General features: G+C 49.2%; 1 protein-coding gene across 1 annotated transcript in view; it reads left to right on the forward strand.

The window, feature by feature from the left end:
* The window catches only part of Tshz1 (teashirt zinc finger homeobox 1), a 75,595-nt gene extending 57,930 nt beyond the window's left edge, over positions 1–17,665 (forward strand). The window contains exon 2 of the mRNA XM_052155466.1: positions 13,067–17,665. Within this exon, the coding sequence (XP_052011426.1) occupies positions 13,067–16,287 (3,221 nt within the window). The 3' untranslated portion in view covers positions 16,288–17,665. The remainder of the gene's footprint in view (positions 1–13,066) is intronic.
* Positions 17,666–21,382: the final 3,717 nt, after the last annotated feature.

Consider the following 21,382-nt stretch of genomic DNA (forward strand, 5'->3'; position numbering starts at 1 on the left):
CTCTCTACCGGTGAATATCATCATGTATTCTCTCCATTGATTTAATCACACTCAACATTTCCTTCTGATGGTTTCGTGGGCAGAGCCTACGGAGGCAGAAGGGAGGGACGGGGAAACAGAATTAGATGAGGTGTGGTGGTAGTGTCGGGATCCACTGCTCTTAAGAGGACTTTCCTGTACACAGAGACAGAGTATAACTTGTCAGTTTGTTATAGTCCACAAATGAAGCTTTCAGTTTAGAGGCTTCCTAGAAATCCTGCCGATGCCACCTTGAACATTTTTAAGCATATCGCCTGTAGCTGGTGTCTGGACGTGTTCAGTGGGGAAACATCCTCAGACTCGGAATTGGTGTTCAAGGTAAAACACCAGAATCTCAAATGCAGATTCTGATTAGTCTGTGGGCACGGAGTTTGGGGTCAGGGAGACTGTTCTGGACCTGGACTGTGCCTCTTGTGCCTTCATATCCACCGGGAACCTCTCTCTCCTTCACTCAAGGAGACAAGTGAAGCAAAATCCACTCACCTGCCGACTTCCCTCCTTGGGTGCCCCAGGCATCCTGGGCCTGCAGTCTTCCGAGTCCTACCCAGCATGCTCAATAATGCAGCAAGATTTTGCTCCACAACATTGTCACCTGTCGAGGTGAGTTGTGCCCGTGCCTATCTGAAGTGACAGCCATCTTTGAGTACTAGGGGCTCCAACCGCCTTCTCTTTCATCATTCCCCGGGGAAGGGAACATTTCGACAAGGTGTTTCCCCTTCTGAGCTCTTTCTTCCTGCCCCCCCATTCCTCCTCTCACCCATTTGCCTCTCCCCTTCTCTCTCAACACACCTGATCAAAACATTATCCCCGACAAAGGTTTCTCTTTCCAAATTAAATGAGTCCAAACAGCCTGGGAATTTTCACGCAGAAAGTGCAAAAGCTGACGTGCAAAGTTAATGAGTCGGGTGGGGAGCAGCACACGCGTGACGGGGTCCGGTGCTGTGACCCAGCCGCTCTGCTGCTCCTACAGCTCCTGTAAAGGATGTACAGAAGTTAGTCATGTGGCGTGATTCTAACATCTGTCCTACCCCATAATGGCAATTTGTATAAGTAATGGAAACAGGTTAAATACTTCCATTCTAATGTTGCCGGCAGGGATGAAAATGAACATTTCAATGAAATCACCCGACAGAGAGGAAAGGGAGGGGTCCAGACGGATCCATCTCCACTCCCTTTGGTGATGGGAGCCTAATGAGAATGCGGGATGGATAGTTTATCAGATGGCGCAGGAAGAGCCAGCGAGTCTCAGAGATAAAATCGCAGCAGAACTACACCAGCCCCTCGATCTCTCTGGCAGACCTTGCTAACCACAAGCTCGCTTCACTGGGGGGAGGGGGAGAACCTGGGACAGGGTGCTCCATGTTGGTGTGCTCCCCTAATGGGGTGTGGTGAAGGTCATCTCCAGCTACAGAGACCACCATGGCGAGCTACTGCGGTGGAAGACCCTGTCTGAGATGTAAAAGGAGGAGGTGCTCTGTCCTTCTCCCTAGTTCCTTGTTAACTATAAATAATACACTTTGGGGATAACCATTTCTTTCTTGGTAAAAATCACCGTTTCCAGAAGTTGCTCATGTGAAGAACCGTTTTATGTGAATTGTTGATTCTATTTGGAAATGTTTTTAAATAGGAACTTAGGTCTTTGCTGCCCACACACCCTGTAATCCCACTGCCACACATCCTGTAACCCCACTGCCACACACCCTGTAACCCCACTACTGCTCTAGAGCGGCAACTAGCTTCTGACTGCAGGCAAGGGACCTTCAGATGTGCCCGGGAGCCTATAGCTGTGTACAGTTAGCACACAAATGTGGAGTATCTGACAGCTCTCATGCTGAAATGCTATGTCAAGGATCACGACTGCCTCCTGCCCAGACTTGGACATAGCTTGGTAACGAGACTGTAGTAACCAGCTCCTTGGCCAGGTATGCCTGGAATCCTGGAACCCTCCAGAAGCTGAGACAGGGGATCCTTGAGGCAAGCTGGCTAGGTAGACTAGCACAGTCAGAGAGCACTGTGTTCAGCAAGAGAATCTGTCTCATTAAATGCAGTGGAGAGGAAATGAGAAAGCCACTTCCAAACATGTGCACATGTTACATGTGTGCCTATATCCATTAGCACATAAAACATGTATACTACATGCATGTACACACACACACACACACACACACACACACACACACGTGAAGTGAAAACCTTTGGTCAACCAGCCTGTTGTTCTTTACTGAGGATGGGTATCTGAGAGGCTGCAGCCACTCCCATTTAGAGCATCCTTTCCTTAGAGTGCCTTGCACTTTTGCCAAATGCTTCCTGTCAGAGAGTGTTGCCACAGGTGTATGTGACTCTGTTCTGGGGTGGGTACTGGGGCAGCCCTGTTGGAACCTGCTGGCTTCTCTCACAGTGGATCCCATGCTGACTGAAGCATGGAGTGTGTTCCCAGAAGCCTGTCTTCTATTGTTGCGAGGCTTGCTGAACAGAGCACCCACGCTTGTGCAGCTATCTGAGGAGGGACAATAGTGGTGACGAGGCAGAAGTCTGGAGCATTCTGGGAGGGAATACGAAGTAGGGTGGTTAGGAAGCACCCCTGTGCTTTGTGCATAGTTGGGGTGCAGATTAAGACACAGGCTCAGGGAGGGGGGCACAGACCTAATTGCTCCGAGCCAGTGTTAGTAAGACTCGGGGGAGTTGGGAACTTTACTACATTTAGTCATTAAAAAACAAATACAGCTGTCACTTCTCACCATCCTTAAAATGACTGTTGACAAGAGCGAGCTGTGTTTTCTTTAAGGAAACAAAGATGTTCCAAACAATTTTGGGCTGTGAATTGAAAAATATAGTTTTTATCTAATTTGCCAAAGATACGATGTTTGTGCCTCATTATATAGTTAGGATTTGAGATGAAAATATTTTTTCAGACAATATGTGTGTATTTACGTTGTAAACCATCAGGGCACACATGGTTGGTGTCACATTAAGCTGTAACAGGGCTGTATACATTGCCTTCTGTCCACTCGTATTAGAACGTGCAGAATCTAACATGGCTCGGGATGACAGCACATCTTTAGGGACACATTGGCACCCAGAAGGCACATTTTATAACAAAAATTATTAACAAGATTTAATTTTCAGAAAACTAAAGTCTGATCATAGGTTTCTTTCTCAGATTCCTGTCTTGAGACCGGTCGGGGTAGGAAATTTATCAGGTTCACACACATGAGCACACACCTGTAAACATAGACATTGCACACGTGCATGAGCGTGTGCGGTGTGCGCATGCCTGCGGCCTTCCTACGCTGCTGGTCCATCTCTGTTCTCGTGGTTCCTGAGACAGCTCCCTGCCCCCCCCATCCACCCCTGGCAGGACATACTGAATATGTTCATACTGCCACACTCTGCACCCACCGACCGTCCTGCCAGGCTCAGGAAGGGCGGGGAAGTGCCAGCAAAGCTGTTTTGACACAAGGAGAAATAGCAGAAATGATGATTCGGAGTCTTTGTTTTAGTTGATGGGGAAGATGTCATTTATTTCTGTAAGTAATTGTGAAAGGAGAATTTTATACTGCAGTTACCAATTCCTGGCTGCTCATTCACGAGACTTCTGTGATGGAGGTTCAGAGGGAGGGGCGCATGGATGCTGCTGGTGGGGTGGGGGTGTCCCTGGAGAAAAGGTAATGGGGTGACTTTACTTCCTGGGTTCATCAGACTCTTTCCTTTAAAAAACCTGTTAGACCAGAAAATTATATCCATTCACCTTGTAACGTGTTTTGTTCCCAGTTTCATCTGTAGAAATAGCAATCTCTACAAATACCATTCTGTATGCCAGGACATTTGTGCACATGGAAATGAAAGGTTTTTTAGAAAATCGTAGCCTATATAAAACAAAGGAGTTTTAGGAAAGTATCACATGTGCTGAAAACAAAGGTGCTGATAAATCATTCCTCCAGCTGGATTTAAAAGTTCTCTCCTTCTCCCATGGAAAATCTTTTAAGGAAGCATCTTTGAAAGCAATTCTGAGGATTCAATGACAATATTAAAAAAAAAAACCCTGTAATTATTCTGATGAAATCACATTCTCTGTCACGATGGGGCAGATATAATTCGGTTCAAACACCAATGTTTTTATTAGAGAGATTTGAGGGACGCCGGGTGCTGTGGGATCATGTGCATAGTTTCTGACCAGGAACAGAAACCATCGTGAGGTATGTTTGCTCAGGATTCCTCGTGTTCTCAGAAAACTGGCGTCTATTGTAGCATCCTTGAAGATAAAAAGCTTCCCTAACATGGTGCCCCAAAGGCTCCTCAGCGCCCTCACTACGTCCTGCTATTAGCTCGAGTCAGTACATACTGTAATTGTCTACAGATCGACAATCTTTTAGTCAGTGTGCCTTAGAAAACAGCGCGTCTGGCTTTCTGATGCAGACTGCATTCTGGGATGTGCAGTGGTTTCAGGTACTGTGGAGCCTGTGATTCTTTCCCCTCCCAGTCCCAAGTCCCAAGACCCCCAGCTGAGGTCCAGGGAAGGGAACTTACAGAAGATGTGATCTCTGGGCTGCAGTGTGCCAGGGAGCAAGGGCAGTGGGTCTGGCGGTGGCATTCTTCACAGGCTTGCCCTGCTTGCTGAGGTGTGAGTCAGGGTAAAGGCCATGCATTGGTCCTGAATCCTATTTCTTCTGTCTTCTACCAGGAGAGTCCCACCAGTTAGTTAAAATGACTGTTTTGGGGGTATCAGACACTCCTGGGCTCGGGCCCCATGCTCTGTGGGTTACTTGTTAATACTGGGTGAATAGATTAGACCCCTCCTCTGCCTTAGCGTGGAATGGGGCAGGTGGGGTCTGTCCTTTCCATCTGGGGAAATGACTGAGAACATGTCTTTCCCTGGTGCTTGGCTTTGGGTTCCCACATCTTGAGTGAGCCAGGGAGTGTTCCATTGTATACCTGTATCTGTGTGTGCCAAAGAGACCCACCCCTGTCCCCAGGGAGTGTTCCCTTGTATACCTGTATCTGTGTGTCCAGAAGAGAAGAGACCCACCCCGTCCTCAGTGCGTAGGAGGGTTAGGAGGGTGCACCCCCCGCTTTCTCAGTCCACTCTAACTTCCCTCTGACCTTTCCCTCTTCCCTTTCTCCCTGATCCCATTGAGGGTCAGAAAGCTCCTCATTGGTTTATGGGCCATCCTTGCTAAAGTTGTGTTGTGACGTCACCAGCTTGAGACAAAGGTTAACATCTGATTTAGTTGTGGGCAGATCAGGATGGAGCTTGGGAGATGCTTTCTTACTTCTAAGCTAATTTCAAATTGAATTCTGGGGCAGTGAGAGAAAGAAGAAATTTTATTTGTTTTGGGGCAGTTGCCTATGTATTCCTAATTAAAATTGGAAGTGAGGGGAGGTCAATTTTACTTGCTGGCCCTGCAGTTCTTAGGGATGGCTTCTACTGGGTCCTAAGTAAAGAGACTTCTCTTACAAGTCGAACGCATGGACAATAGGATGCGTTAGCAATCCCTACCAGCAACTAAAATTTGCAGAAGTGATAGAAACATTTTTGTCCCTATCACAGTGGAACAGAAGTGGCCTTTCAGCCTTGCTTGGCAGGGCGTCAGCTTTCCTCTGAGAAATCAAAACCCCGCTAGCAAATTAATGTATATCTTGCTTACATTTTTATGTTCTTTTCAGACTAGGAAAGAATGTGTTTTGCCTGTTTCTGCTTTCTCTGCATCTTTTTCCTTGATAGATTCAGACTCTAGCTAAAACCACCTGCTCTTTCCATGGCAAAGGTGAAGTTACTTTACAAATTGGTAAATTTATAAATTTGGAAGAAGTTGTGTTTTGCTGGATTCTGTGGTGATCTGAAGCCGCACACCCATCCTCTCGGTGTGCGTGCGTCCCTTTTGTGAACTGGTCCCTTGGAGTAAATGTATTTTGATATAATGGCCATCTGTTCAGGAGTATCACGTTTGCCAGTTAAAAAAAAAAGTTTGGTGTACATAAACATGCAATTTGGTCCGATTGTCGCCTCACCAGGTGGTCATACAATAGCAAAGTTGGTGTTCCCTGTAAGGCAGTCACCAAGCAGCGACTAAAGACCTGGGCTTTTTATTTGATACTTTTAAACATCTACTTTCCTCAGCGCCATCTCTCCCCGTGGTGGTGTGGGTGGTGGTGTGGGCTAATGAGGAAAAGAGAGCGCAGGTGGAATGAGCTGCCCCTCCCCCTCCTCTTCTCTTCTCTCCTCCCCCTCCTTTCCTCCCCTCCCCTCCTCCTCTCCCCTCCCCCTCCTTTCCTCCCCTCCCCTCCTCCTCTCCCTTCCCCCTCCTTTCCTCCCCTCCCCTCCTCTTCTCCCCTCCCCCTCCTTTCCTCCCCTCCCTTCCTCCTCTCCCTTCCCCCTCCTTTCCTCCCCTCCCCCTCCCCTCCTCCTCTCCCCTCCTTTCCCCTCCTCCTCTCCTCTCCCCTCCCCTCTCCCTCTCCTCCTCTCACCTCCTTTCCCCTCCTCCTCTCCTCTTCCCTCCCCTCCTCCTCTCCCCTCCCCCTCCCTCTCCTCTCCCCTCCTTTCCCCTCCTCCTCTCCTCTTCCCTCCCCTCCCCCTCCTCTTCCCTTCCCTCCCCCCTCCTCTTCCCCTCCCCTCCCCCTCCTCTTCCCTCTCCCTCCCCCTCCTCTCCCCTCCCCCCTCCTCTCCCCTCTTCTTCCCTCCCCCCTTCCCCTCCCCCCAGAGGTTGCTGGGTGCAGCCCTGAGACCCACACTGGGCTTCCTGCCTGCCTTCCTGGTGCTCTAGGCCACATGAAAAGAGAGGATCCCTGATAATCGACCAGGCCACACGTCACGCCTGGTACCCGGAGCCCACTTCCATGAGGCAAGCTGATTGTCATTTTCTTCCTGTTGTCATGCGTCTGAGCTGGGGAGCCTTTCCATAGCAGCACAAGGAGAGTAGGCCACTGGGCGTGTTAGTGTGTGCTTGCTGTTGTTTATTCTGCGTGTGCATCTTCAGGGTGCACTACAGATGAGCAGATGTCTCGGTGCCTTCTAGCCCCTGAAACAGTGTCACATTCAGGGTGAGATAAAAAACAAAACAAAACAATGGGAACCTATTTTTTCCAGCTCACAGGCCAGAAAGCCAGGCTCCTTAACCTTTGGCAGCAGGTCTTCGCATCTCCCCATGTGCCCCTGTGCAGGAACGGGCACAGTGGCATTCTGGACCTTGCTTTAGGAGGGCACTAATCCTTCTCCTGTGGCCTCTACCCTTGTGGCATAAGCACTTCCCAAAGTCCCTCCTGATCGCCTCGGCCACGATTGGATTTCAAGGTGAATTCTGAGAGCACAGAAACAGACACGGCAACAAATACACGCAGCACTGGCTGACGGGCCGTGGTAATTCTTGTAACATTAAAGGCTTCTCCATTACTTACTTTGGGAAGAGTAAGGCCTCAAGGAACAAGTATGTGTGCTGGCCTTACCTCTCTGTTGGGATCAACAGGCCTTGAGTCTGTCCCTTTTCCCTCTCTTTGTGCCAGACAGAAAGGCAGCTGGCAGTCCCTTAACAGGGACCACAGTGATCATAGGCCCAGCCCGTGTAAGTGCAAGTCTGCCCTCTGTTTCTCTTGACTCCAACGTCACACATCCTGGGAGCACCCTTTTCTTTGGATCACCCCCGAATCCCAGGGTCAATAGGATAACCTGTTGCATGCATGGCAGGAATTGCAGGTCGGGGCTGGTTCCCAACATCTCTGGGATTCCTCTGTGACTTGAACAGGCTCTGCCTTTGTGGCTACTAAAGTGAGGGTATGGGAAGCCCTTCTTGCTGTCAGACGGCAGACTCCAGGCTTGGGGACTCTTCATGGCCTTCATCCTGTGACACAGGCCACTCTTCTCTGCAGGTGCTGAACTTAGAGATGAAATTCTGCGGATTTTAGATTCTTAGAGTTCTAGCTGGAGATGCCAGAACTCTGTTTGTCTCCAGCATTTGAAAGTGGAGGTTCTCACAGGTGGGGCTGGGAACAGACTGGGTGATTAGACGCTGCTTTGGAAGGGAGAAAGGGCTGCAGGGCAGCCTCAAACTAGTGGGCAGAGGTGTCCAGTGGCGTGGGCAGGAGCGCAGATGCATGTCCCCAGCTGTCACTCCAGGACGTGTGCCTCCTCGTGAGTCCTGGTGAGACAGTGACTGAGAATGGATGGCGTGTACTAAGAGCAGGGACAAGCGGGAAGTCACTGAAAAGGAGAAGGTCTCGGCACGAGGACCCAGAGGAGTATGGTTGAACACGATGGGCAGAGGTGGAGGCTCCAGCCGGGGCAGCCGAAGTCCACATCACCAGGTTACCATACCCTTGCTCGCCTGGAAGACTGCACTTGTCTTCCGAGGGCCACTGTGGGTGGACACGGAATAAAGAGTGACAGGGAGATGGGTGTGGGCATGCTGGACAGCCGGATGCTTCGTCCTGGGCCATGTGCAGCCCTGCTGATCGCTCAGCATTCAGGAGAAGTAGTAGTGATGAGTGCGGCTTTCTGACGTCCCTCCTCCCAGGAGGAGCCAGTTAGTCTCCGTGCTCCTGGGTCCCGTTGACAGCCATACCCGATGGATGCTCAGGGAATGCTACACAGCTGACGTCAGAGATGGCCGGCGTGGCTAATGGGAATCTAATGGAACACTTTGGAGGAGATTTTGAAAACACAGTATTTATCAGGAGGCGTGTATGTCAACAGTCCACACCCCGTGTGTCCGTAAGGGGTGTGTCCATCCCTTTCCTATTGCCCCAACCCCACTCTGCCCCACCACCCAGCTTCCTGTGAAGCCACCATTAATGTTCCCTGAGAAGGGTTTTCCTATCCTGCTGGCCACACGCCTTTGTGTTCTTCTCTTGTTGTTTTTGGCTTTCACTGTGTCATTAGGGCATGGTGTGTGTGTGTGTGTGTGTGTGTGTGTAAGTGCATATATGTGGGCACATGTATATGCTTGTTAAGGCTGGAGGTCAATCTCAGGTGTTACCCCTCAGGATCTGTTCACCTGATGAGGCTAATTAGGTTAGGCTGGGTAACAAGGGAGCCCACGGGGGATCTGCCTTGTCTCCACCATCCCAGGCCAGGGTGCTGTAATGTGCACTGACACGCCTTACTTTTGTCTATGCAATTGAGGACTGAACTCGGATCCTTATTCTTACATAGCAAACCCTGAGTCTAGAGTATAAAAGGTATGCCCTAGAACATTACTTTTATTGAAGTATTGAAAACTCATTGTTGAAGACTTAGATTTTGGCAAATGTGTCATGATGCTGTGCAGTAAGTCTTCATGCCTGAAACAGTTGCTTCATTTCCCACCGTCTTAGGCTGCGCACCCAAGAATAAAGGTTTTGGGTTAGAAGGTATCAAATTTAAAAAATCTCCCCCCCCCTCTTCACTGTGGGAATTTGATCTCTCTCTCTCTGCGCTGCTGCTGCTGCTGCTGCCTCATAGAGAGACAGCCCTTAAAGCCATGTTTAAGCCACCAATGGTTCGTCACTGCTTCCTGTGTCCCCGGCGTGTGTTTGTCACACAGCTGCAGCCAGTGGCGTGCAGCAGAGGCTTGGCTTTGGTTGGCGGCCTCCGTGGGGTGGGCGGAGCTTCAGGCTGGTGGTCATCAGCAGGTGTAGGGGACATGGAAGGCTTTGGTGGTCATAGGCCTTTAAGGATGAAGTCAGGGCCAGTACTCTAGACTACAGTGCGGCAGGCACAGAGCCAGCAAGGGTACCTCTGCCACTCTACCTGCGTTCCCAGGGCAGAAGAAACAGAATCTACTTCCAGCAGAGTGGATGAACTCAGTGGGACAGAGAGAAACCTTGGCACCAAGGACCTAGTTTCCACGGTGGTCCATTGTCCCCTCCCCCACCCCGACATACTCCTCCTGCTTTCTTTTCCCCTGAGACATAAGCTCTAAGGGTCAGGGACAGCACTTCTTTTCCACAGCCAACTTCAGAGAACAGGCAGTGCTGCTGACAGACATCAATGGGGTGGTGGCAGCCAGAGAATGGCGCTAGGTTGAGAGCCCTGTGCTTTGTGGTTCTGTTCGATGTCCCCGTGGCACTGTCTGCTGTGTTCGATGTCCCCGTGGCACCAGCTGCTGTGCTGGCACTGTGACATTGCTCAGGATTTACATGTGAGCTCAATCTAAGGACCACCGTGCAGGCTAGTAGTTCCTTGAGAGGAGAAAGGGTAGGAAGAAGGCGGCGTGCCTGTGACTACATATCTGTTGGGACAAGGGGGAGATCAGACATATAGGATGACGTGGGAAGAAGCTACCGATACCAGACGCCTATAGTCTGGACATGAGCCACTACCTATATATACCCTTTACATGTTCTCTGGCCAGGACAGCCCAGCCCAGCTTCCTGTGGGGGAATAGGCCTTATCGGTGAGCCTCATGGTATCCCTGATCTGGATATCTTAAACATTTAGCTCTTGTGAGTGGAATGAAAGTGTGTGTGTCTGGCGGTCATCCTAGAATGTCGGGAGCCTTCCATTTTCTAGGAGGGCTGTAGAATCATCTGTAAACTGACCAGGACATGGTGCCTGGAGAGGAAGCCCAAGGCCTCACACTGTGCACCGTTTCTCACACTAGTGGTATAGCATTAGCAGAATGATACTTCCTGGTTCGTCAGTGGAGCAGGGACCAGCCCTGTATGTTCAGACTGCTTTGGGATTTTCACAGAGCTGAGCTGGATGTAAAAAGACAGGGGCACATGTGTTCTTCAGGGCCTTAGAGGTCTCCATGTGGCAGAGTCAGCAGTCTTTCATTGTGTGTACAATATGTGTGTGCTTCTTGTATATGGGGTAGTCATTCATGTGTGATCTCACACACGTGCTTCCATATGCATGTTGGTCATGCATAGGTTCACAATATGGTATGATCATATATTTCCTATTACATATGTGCTTGTAAATGTGCATAACTGTGAATGGCATGTCAGATGTGAGCAGGAGTGGTTATGCATGTGCTGTTATGTGTTCTCATATGTACAGGAATGATAGTGCTATTCTATTGTGTTTAGTTTACACATCTGGATGACTGTGCATGTGCCCTCAGGTGTGTGGTTGTATGCACAAGGTGACCATGCATGCATTTGTAATGCATGTGTTCATACAGTGGAGTGGTTATGCATGTACTATCATCATATATGTGCTCATGTACCTGATGTATGTGTGCTGTCATGCATGAGTTTAGACATACTATATGATTGGGCATGCACTGTCATGTGTGTATCTATGTGTATGTAAGTATATGTGTATGTGTATATACAGCAGTCATTCATGTTCTGTGAGTGCCTGCCCTGAAGCCTGGAGCCTTTCATTTGCAGGTGTGGAAGCTTCCTGGTCCTTCACCCACCCTGGCGTCCTCCCCCGGGGCACAGAGCTGTTCTTTGTCTCTCTTGTCATCCCTCTCTGAAAATGCCTGTGCTCTTTGCCACACTCCCGTAGGACCCGGCTCTGATAATGTGATAATGAATGATCATGTTTAATGAGACGCCCCTCTCAGGTCACGCCAGCGCATTCTAATAGGGGCTTGCTGGAGAATACCTCAACCTCAAATTTCCTACTTTCTCAAGAAACAGTAGGTCACCTAGTTTTTCTGTGAGAGAAAGGGAGGGGGAAGAAGGCGGGGAGGGAGGGAGAGAGAAGCACATTGCTCAAATAACTTTAAGAGGTAGTAAAAAAAAATGTCAGTACCAAGATATATCACACATCAAAGCATTTAAAATGACCTGGAGTAAGAATCAAGGTTTTCCCTGGCACCTAGTGTCCTTCAGCCTGCGGACGTGCAGGCAACCGTAGGCCTGTGGCAGCCACCCGGGCATATGCTGCTACTGCCCTCATAATTAAAAACTATTAAGATGAAGTTCTCATAACATGATAGTGACCACTGCAACCATTTTTAAAGGCACAACTCAGCAGCATCCAGAACATTCCTGTTGCTGGGATGCCGTCCCCACCCCCTAACTCTCCCATCGTTTTCTCAGCATCCAAAACTGAAACTGTAGCCAGGGACATCCCTTTCCCATTGTCCCAACCCCACTCTGCCCTGCCACCCACCACTCTCTGTCTGTGAACTTGACTGCTGTGCAGACCTCACAGTATCTGTCCTATGTAAGTAGCTAGTTTTCCTTCGTGCAGGGTTCTCATGGCTCACCCATGCCTCGGTGGGGTCAGGGGTCAATGTTTTCCTTTCTAGGACTGGATGATGTTCTGTGGTGTGGATGAGCACATCTGTCCGGATGGCCGACGCTCATCTTATTTCTCCCTTTAGCTGTGGCGTGTGGTGTTGCTTTGGGTATCGATGTGTGACAATGGTTGTGGTCATCCCTGAGCATTCTTTCGTGGGTAACACTGGGCTTTGTCCTGGCAGCAGACTCAGGACGTGATAAGCATTTGTTTTTAGTGAAAACCATATTATTTTTTACTGCTTCCCACAAAAGAGTATTTTTCCTTATGGAAAACATAGAATATTGCCTGGGAAATACATTGGTCTGAAGAGAGCTGGGTTCCTCCTAATTTCATCAAATGTGCCCTATGGAAATCAAAGAGGGCTGGCAGGTCCACTGAGGCAGAGCATGTTCCTTCCTGTTCTCCCCAGCCTCTAGGCAGAGCGATATCTTTAAGAAGGGGTGGTGCATGCCTCTAATGCTAACATGTGGGGGTGGAGGGAAGAGGATCTCGAGTTCAAAGCCAGCCTGAGGTACTTGAGACCCTGTAGGAAAGAAGGAAGAGAGGGAAGGAGAAAGAGAGGAAGGGAGGGAGAGAGAAAGGAGTTGGGGAAGCAGGAGGGAGGAAGAGCAGAAGGGGGAGAGCTGAGTTAGAAAGGGCTGTGAGGAGGGCACACTTGTGTGGGGACAGTCTCAGTGCGGTCCTTCTCTGTTTGCTGAGGTCCAGTGGGCAGGCACATGGAACTGAGGTTGGGGTGGCCTTGTAGGCGGGGAGCCTGGCTGAAACCCATCTTTTTAAAGACCATCGAACTGCTGGGGAGCCTGCGTCCTTGAGGATGATTTACTCCTCTGACTGTGGGTCCTTTTTCTCTCCTAGCTTATGTTCCCGAAGAAGAGCTGAAAGCGGCCGCGAGAGCTGAGGAGCACGTGGAGGATGGCGAGCTGTCTCTGGACATTCAGGAGAGCCAATTCGTGTGCAGTGAAGAGGCAGAGATCAAAGAAGCCCAGAGCTATCAGAATTCCCCTGTCAGCACTGCCACCAATCAAGACGCTGGCTACGGATCGCCCTTCAGCGAGGGCAGTGATCAGCTGGCCCATTTCAAAAGCTCCTCCTCCAGAGAAGAGAAGGAGGAGCTCCAGGGTCCAGACAGTGTCTCCTACCCCCAGGACAGCCTGGCACAGATCAAAGCCGTGTATGCAAACTTATTCTCAGAGTCCTGCTGGTCTAGCCTAGCATTGGATTTAAAGAAGTCCAGCTCTACCACCAGCAACAATGACGCCAGCCAGAAAGAGAGTTCCACACCTACCCCCACACCGCCTACCAGTACCGCCAGTACCACCTGCACCACGGCTTCCACGGCCATTACTAGCTGCAGCACCAGCACCAGCCATAGCAGCACCACCAGTAACAACAGCAGCTCCGGCTATGACTGGCACCAGGCTGCCCTGGCCAAGACGCTGCAGCAGACGTCGTCCTACGGGCTGCTGCCCGAACCCAGCCTGTTCAGCACCGTGCAGCTCTACCGGCAGAATAACAAGTTGTACGGCTCGGTGTTCACAGGGGCCAGCAAGTTCAGGTGCAAAGACTGCAGCGCAGCCTACGACACGTTGGTGGAACTGACGGTGCATATGAATGAGACAGGCCACTACCGAGATGACAACAGAGACAAGGACTCTGAGAAGACCAAGCGGTGGTCCAAGCCCAGGAAGCGCTCCCTAATGGAGATGGAGGGGAAGGAGGATGCCCAGAAGGTGCTGAAGTGCATGTACTGCGGACACTCCTTCGAGTCCCTGCAAGACCTCAGTGTCCACATGATCAAAACAAAGCATTACCAGAAAGTGCCTCTGAAGGAGCCTGTGCCGGCCATCACCAAACTGGTCCCTTCCACCAAGAAGCGAGCGCTCCAGGACCTGGCATCCCCTTGTTCCCCAGAGCCCACGGGTATGGCCACTGAGGTTGCACTGAGTGAGTCGGCCAAGGACCAGAAAACGGCCAACCCGTATGTGACTCCAAACAACCGTTATGGCTACCAGAATGGTGCTAGTTACACGTGGCAGTTTGAGGCCCGCAAAGCCCAGATACTCAAGTGCATGGAATGCGGCAGCTCCCATGACACCTTGCAACAGCTCACAGCCCACATGATGGTCACTGGCCATTTCCTAAAGGTGACAACCTCTGCCTCCAAGAAAGGAAAGCAGCTGGTGCTGGACCCTGTAGTGGAAGAGAAGATCCAGTCCATCCCCCTGCCCCCGACCACTCACACCCGGCTGCCTGCCTCCAGCATCAAGAAACAACCGGACTCTCCTGCAGGCTCGGTAGCCTCAGAAGAGAAGAAGGAGCCCGAGAAGGAGAAGGAAAAGGAGAAGGAGAAAGCCCCTCCGGCAGCTGGGGATGCAGAGAGAAAAATCAAAGAGGAGACTGAAGACGCTACTGAGAAGTTTGAGCCCACTGCCCTCTATCAGTACCTGCGTGAGGAAGACCTAGATGACAGCCCCAAGGGTGGGGTAGATATCTTAAAGTCACTTGAGAACACTGTGTCCACAGCCATCAGTAAAGCCCAGAATGGTGCGCCCTCATGGGGTGGGTACCCCAGCATCCATGCAGCCTACCAGCTGCCAGGCACAGTGAAGCCACTGCAGTCAGCTGTGCAGAGTGTGCAGATACAGCCTTCCTATGCCAGCAGTGTGAAGTCACTGTCCTCCACAGAGCACAACGCCGCCCTCCTGCACTCCCCAGGGAGCCTCACGCCCCCGCCCCATAAGAGCAATGTGTCTGCCATGGAGGAGTTGGTAGAGAAGGTCACGGGCAAGGTCAGCATCAAGAAGGAGGAGAGGCCCCCTGAAAAGGAGAGGACCCCCCCTGTCAAAGCCGTCTCCCCTGTGGCGAAGGAGAATAAAGATCTTCCGAAGCCAGAGGAGCCTGGGGGTAAGATGCAGAAGAAGGGCTCAGATTTGGAACCCGGGAAGGCCAAAAAGGAGAGTGCGGTGGATGCTCACACCCCGAATGGTACAGAGCCTCTTAAAGCCAAGGTCACCAATGGCTGCAGCAATCTGGGTATTATCACCGACCACTCGCCGGAGCCCTCTTTCATCAACCCGCTCAGCGCTCTGCAGTCCATCATGAACACCCACCTCGGAAAGGTGTCCAAGCCCGTGAGCCCCTCTCTGGACCCTTTGGCAATGCTCTATAAGATCAGCAACAGCATGTTGGACAAGCCTGCCTACCCCGCAACCCCTGCCAAGCAGGCCGACGCCATCGACCGCTACTACTATGAGAACAGCGACCAGCCCATTGATCTGACCAAGTCCAAGAACAAGCCTCTGGTCTCCGGGGTGGCAGACGCTGTGTCCTCGCCTCTGCGGGAGAGCGCCCTCATGGATATCTCAGACATGGTGAAGAACCTCACGGGTCGTCTGACTCCCAAGTCCTCCACCCCCTCCACCGTGTCAGACAAGTCAGATGCTGATGGCAGCAGCTTTGAGGAGGCCCTGGACGAGCTGTCACCTGTTCACAAGAGAAAGGGGCGCCAGTCCAACTGGAACCCACAGCACCTGCTCATCCTGCAGGCCCAGTTTGCCTCCAGCCTCCGAGAGACGGCAGAAGGGAAATACATCATGTCGGACCTGGGCCCTCAGGAGCGGGTGCACATCTCCAAGTTCACAGGCCTGTCCATGACCACCATCAGTCACTGGCTGGCCAACGTTAAGTACCAGCTGCGGAGGACAGGGGGAACCAAGTTCCTTAAGAACCTCGACACAGGGCATCCTGTTTTCTTTTGTAACGATTGTGCCTCTCAGTTCAGAACTGCCTCCACGTACATCAGTCACCTGGAGACGCACCTGGGCTTCAGCTTGAAGGACCTCTCCAAACTGCCGCTCAGTCAGATTCAGGAGCAGCAGAGCGTCTCCAAAGCCCTCGCCAGCAAGACTCTGGGCCCACTGGGGTCCTCCGAGGAAGACCTGGGCTCCACATTCCAGTGCAAACTCTGCAACCGGACTTTTGCGAGCAAGCACGCAGTGAAACTGCACCTTAGTAAGACCCACGGCAAGTCGCCGGAGGACCACCTGATCTACGTGACGGAGCTGGAGAAGCAATAGTGTCAGGTGGTCGCTGAGTAATGCACTCCCTCCTGTGCTGCGCTAGGCCTGGCCTGAGCCTCTGAAATCAGTCTCTCCTTTGTTGCTGACCTGCCTATCTGGACTTGCTTTTCTCACACATATTTTGTAGTTATATTTATATGCTCTTTGTCTGATCTGTGCATGTTATTTTTTTCTTTTTTTCCCCCCAGTGAGTCAAAGTCTGACCTTTATTTTCAGCATCCGTTCTTGTTGTTAAGCTATCTTTTGTAGAAATAGTGGGGGCACGCTTGGAGACATTGTTTAGCAGTAAAGAAAAAGACACAAATAGCAGCGATAAAGAGACATCCTAAAACTACAAAGTTGTCATGACAATAAAGGTCACAGGACCTTGTAGTGTCAAGTTTAACCCTTTTGAGGACTTTATCTCTGTGCCTTTCACTCAAAAATTAAACAAAAAAAAATTTTAAAAAAAAAGAAAGAAAAAAGGGGGGAAAGGCGCTTAAAGGCATTTCATTCAGATCAAAAGCTGTGTCAGACACAAAACTTATTTAATAATTAAAAAATGAGCTTTTATATGCAGGACCGGTTTTCGTCAAGACATGCATGCAGCAGTTGGAGACAGAAAGCTGTCTAGGACTCATGGGGTTAGGAAGCCACAACTTTATATGTTCAAAACAAAAACAACGGACACCCCAGTCGCCACTATGCCCAAACCCTCTGGATGCTGAAAAATGCCACTTTTGGCAAAAAAAAGTATGCAAGCTTATTATTTAAAAAAAAGTGTAAAAAAATGCTATTTCTTTTTTTCCTGTAAAATATTGCAGTTTATAGTTATTTACAAATGTGAGCTTTGGTATCAGCTGACCTTTCTATAGCGTGATGCATTGGTAAATGAAAAAAAAACACAGAAAAAAAAACCAAAAAAAAAAAAAACCTGAAAAAACAAAACCTGGGGCAAATGTTGGCTCCTTTCCTTGTAAATTGCCAGCGTCAGCTTACACACGCCTGTATGTTACATATCACATCATTTTAACCTATCCAACTTTCTTCGTACCTTCTGGCTGTATCCTTTCTCTTTTAACTTTTTATATTGTCATTTTATATTAAATTTCTGTGTATATAATGTAAAACCACAATTTTTGGATAAAATTTAGTTCCTGCAGCTTGATTTAAATAGAGAAAATTTTACCTGCACCTGCATCTTCTCAGATGCATGTACTCAGAGGAACTATCAGACAAAAAATAAATAAATAAAAAAAACAGAGCAAGCAGTGCACTATTAATTATACATTTTGATGTCCCGTCATTAATATTGTACAGTCCGTTTTGGTTCACACAATTAAATCCACTGTTTTCTCAAATGTAAAATAAACCCACACACAGTTCTTGATTTACAGAGATTGTCCTGACTGTCGTTACTTTCCCTTCGAGATGTTTTTTCAACCAGAGGAGGTATTGCTTATGCGGTCAACCAACAACAGTTCTGCTCAGATGCATGGTCCCATGACATGTGTGCTGGCATGCTTCATTCAGATGGGAAGTATTGCAAGTGTAAAGGTGTAATTAGCATGCTTACCTTCACCAGGTATCGAGGATTCCCGGAGATCCTCGTGACTGTGGTGATTCTTTCAGAGAATCCTTTATACTGTTAGAAATAGTTGCCACCAGCTTCCTGAGTACACCTGGGGCTTCCTGGCTAGGGAGCAGGCTAGGCCTCCCACAGCCCAGGCCCTGGGGTTCTGTATGGCAGGCTTGTGAGTGGCTTGTATCATCTGGCAGTTTTTCTATTCAGTCATTGAGTAGAGTTCTTGCTTTGTCATTTCCAAGGCACTTGAGGGCTCCACCCGGAAGAACCAGCCCTGGTCCTGAGCTGTCATGCCTTGCTCCTAGATACCTGACCTGGTTACCCTGGACTATTTTCAGTACCGAGGACACCACGACCCCTGTTCTCTTCCCTCCAAACACTTAGTAACATAAGGGTTTTTTTCTTTGTTTTTGTTTTACTATTTACTTAAGTCTCTATAGAATTATGTCCCCAGGAAAGTAAGAACTCACACTGTGTTCACAAATACCTAGGCAACCACATTTTGATGACTCCCTGCCTTGCTTTCAAGGTGAAGGTCCATCCTGTTTCTGCTAATGGCTGACGGAGGTGGCATAGGGCAGGCTGGCCAGTCATGTTTGCACAGGGATGCTCGCTGAATTTTTCTAACTTTTTTCTTATTAGTAAATAGATGTTTCATCCATTTAGACACACTATTGGGTGACTGTAAACATTGGACTGAAGGTTGATACTGGACCAGCAATCAGGCCTGTGGTGTGAGCGGACACGGGGCCCTTGCAATACCATGTCTGGGTGATGAATATGTTTTTCAAACTGCAGATCTGCAAATGTTTCGACCATGTAATAAGAGCTATGAAGCCAAAGTTTAATGGGAGGTTAGAGTTCTGAGGAAGGGCCTGCTGTGGACAGTCCCAGTGTCAAAGTCACTTACAGCTTGAGTTCTGAGCACTGCGCAACAGGACAGGACTCCAGCTTTCTTAGTGTTCCCCTTCTTTGGAGTTCCTCAGCTCATTGGTACATTGTTACCATTCCAGTTTCCCAGTTGGTGGGCAGATGGTTTCCTCAACACCACAGACACTGTGACCCCAGTTAAGGTTACTGAGTCCCTCTAGAGTACCAAGTCCTACTATGTGCTGTAGGACTCATTCCTTCCTCACAGCTCTGCACCAGGGCCCTGACTGTCAGCCGGTCACAGCAAGGGACAGGCATTTATCCATGTCACATGGCTTGTGATTGGCTGCAGTTGGACAGTGGGCTCCGGAGTATTTACTGCAGTGGCCATGCTCTGTATTACCAGAGGGCAGGCCCTAGGGGGAAAAGTTCTGATTCGAACCCTGGAAGAGGCCAGGAATGTTTTCTTTTACAGGGTGATGAGATAGAATCTAGCCCTAGACAATGGAGTACTGAGGTTCAGCCTGGGTGGGTAGGGAGCTGCCAGAGCAGACACCCTACCAAGCTGCCAGCCACCTCCACCTGAGGCTGCAGCGGGGCACAAGCTTCAGTGACTTTATCTTCTGCTGGACCTGAAAATGAGTCAATATGACGTGGGTTGTGAGTTTACAACTGGAGTTGCATAGAGGATGCCCAGTGACCCAGAACCTCAGCTAGGACAGACAGAAGCAGATTCAGGGCTGGAGAGCAAGCCAGGCTTGGAGAGTGTTTGCCTTGTTAGCAGAGTACCAGAGTTGGATTCCCAGAGCCAGGTTAGAGAAGGCAGGTGTGGTAAACTTAGCTGTATGCAGAGCAGGACAAGAGGGAACGCAGGTCTCTGGGCTCACCGGCCCACCTGCCTGGCCTGCGGCTGAGTTCCAGCCCAGGGGAAGACCCTATCTTATAAAACAAAGTGGATGGTGCAGAAGAATGGAAGGACCTGAGGTTGTCCTCCGGTCTCCACATGTGCATGCAGGTACCTACACATGAACATACGTGTGTACACATACAGACTAACCTGAGTGGTAAATCGAAGGCCTACAGTTTAAAGACGTAACCTGTCTGTTTCTTTCACTGTGCTGGGGCAAATGTCTACCATCTTTTATCTGACCCAGACAGAGTACATGCTTCTGTGCACCATGAGACCTGGTCTCCCCCACCTCCTCCCTTCGTCCTGAGCAATGAATGGGCCCTACGTGGCTGGAGGGCAGATTACCCGCACCCTTAGGATGTGGAAGCAGGGAAGATGGCAGGCAGCTGCTTGCTCAGACTAGTGTTCTTGTTGGGTCAGGCTGGTGGTTGTGCATAAAAAAAATAATTGTGGTTTGCATTTTATTTGCAGTTTGAGCATGAGGTTTAATAACTAATTAAATACTTCCCTCCTTTGGAAGCTGGATGTTAAAAGCTTGAACTGTTTCTCTGCATGTGAGTTGCTGTTATTTAGTCAGTATTTGAAGTGGGATCCAGCCTGCGAAATGACAGACAATAGTTTATTTAGGAGAAACTAACATTTAGGTAGTGTGCAGAAAAAGGCGTGTTTAAACACTTCAAGATGTATGTCTCTTATGGCTGGGAGACCAACGGGTAAAGTGTTTGTTGAAAAAGCATAAGACCCAGAGTAGCTCATCTCCAGAACCCATGTAAAAATGCCAGATGTGTGGTCATGCCTGTGTAAGCCCAGGGACAGGGGAGGCAAACAGACGGGCCCCAGGGCTCACTGTCCAACCAGCCTCACCTACTCTGTGAGTTGCAGGCCAATGTGAGGCCACACCTACAGGAGATGGATGGGATTTCTAAGGATGACACCCTTACTTATATACACATGTTCATATATACATGAACACGGCGCATGCGCCTGCACGTGCGCGCATGCGTGCACACACACACACACACACACACACACTCACATATTCACACATGAAGTTTTATGGCTTTTTGTTTCGTGACTGATGATCTTTCAAAAGCTGTTGAACTGGCCATTGTGGTACACATCTGGAATTCAGCCCTGAGGAGCAAAAGCAGGTAGATATCTGAGTCAGAGGCCAGCCAGGTATACATAGCAAATTCCAGGCTAGTCAGAGTTACATGCTAAGACCCTGTTTCATTTGCTTTTTTAAGTAAGCTATCATTATCAGACAAATGCATATCTTAGTCAGTTTCAAGAAACCAGCACACACAAATTGTGGTTTGGGTATTTTTACTGAGGTACATTTTTTGTTTGTTTGTTTTTTATTATGATTTCTTAGAAGACAACAGATTCTATTGATTCTAACCATTGAACTAAACACTTAAGAGACATGGAAGAGTTTTTAAAAAACAAATTAAGAGAACTTGAACTCTTACTTAACTTTGATGACAGTGACTAAAGTTACAGCTCTCCCCAGGAAGTGTGAACAACAAAAACACAAAAGGGAACAACACTGTTTGCAATTTAAAGATGATCGCTGCTAACATTTTAGTGCTAGCATCTTTCCTCAATATGTTTCCACAAAATAGAGGTCACACTGTTCCTTGTTTTTCTACCTCAATACTTAATGGATTGATTCATATCTTCCTGATTCTTTTAAAAACTGATTATTTGAATTCTTATTGGTATATGCTCTGACACAAGCAAGTCGC

The sequence above is a fragment of the Apodemus sylvaticus genome, chromosome 13 (genome assembly GCF_947179515.1).
Source record: "Apodemus sylvaticus chromosome 13, mApoSyl1.1, whole genome shotgun sequence".
Classification (NCBI taxonomy): domain Eukaryota; kingdom Metazoa; phylum Chordata; class Mammalia; order Rodentia; family Muridae; genus Apodemus; species Apodemus sylvaticus.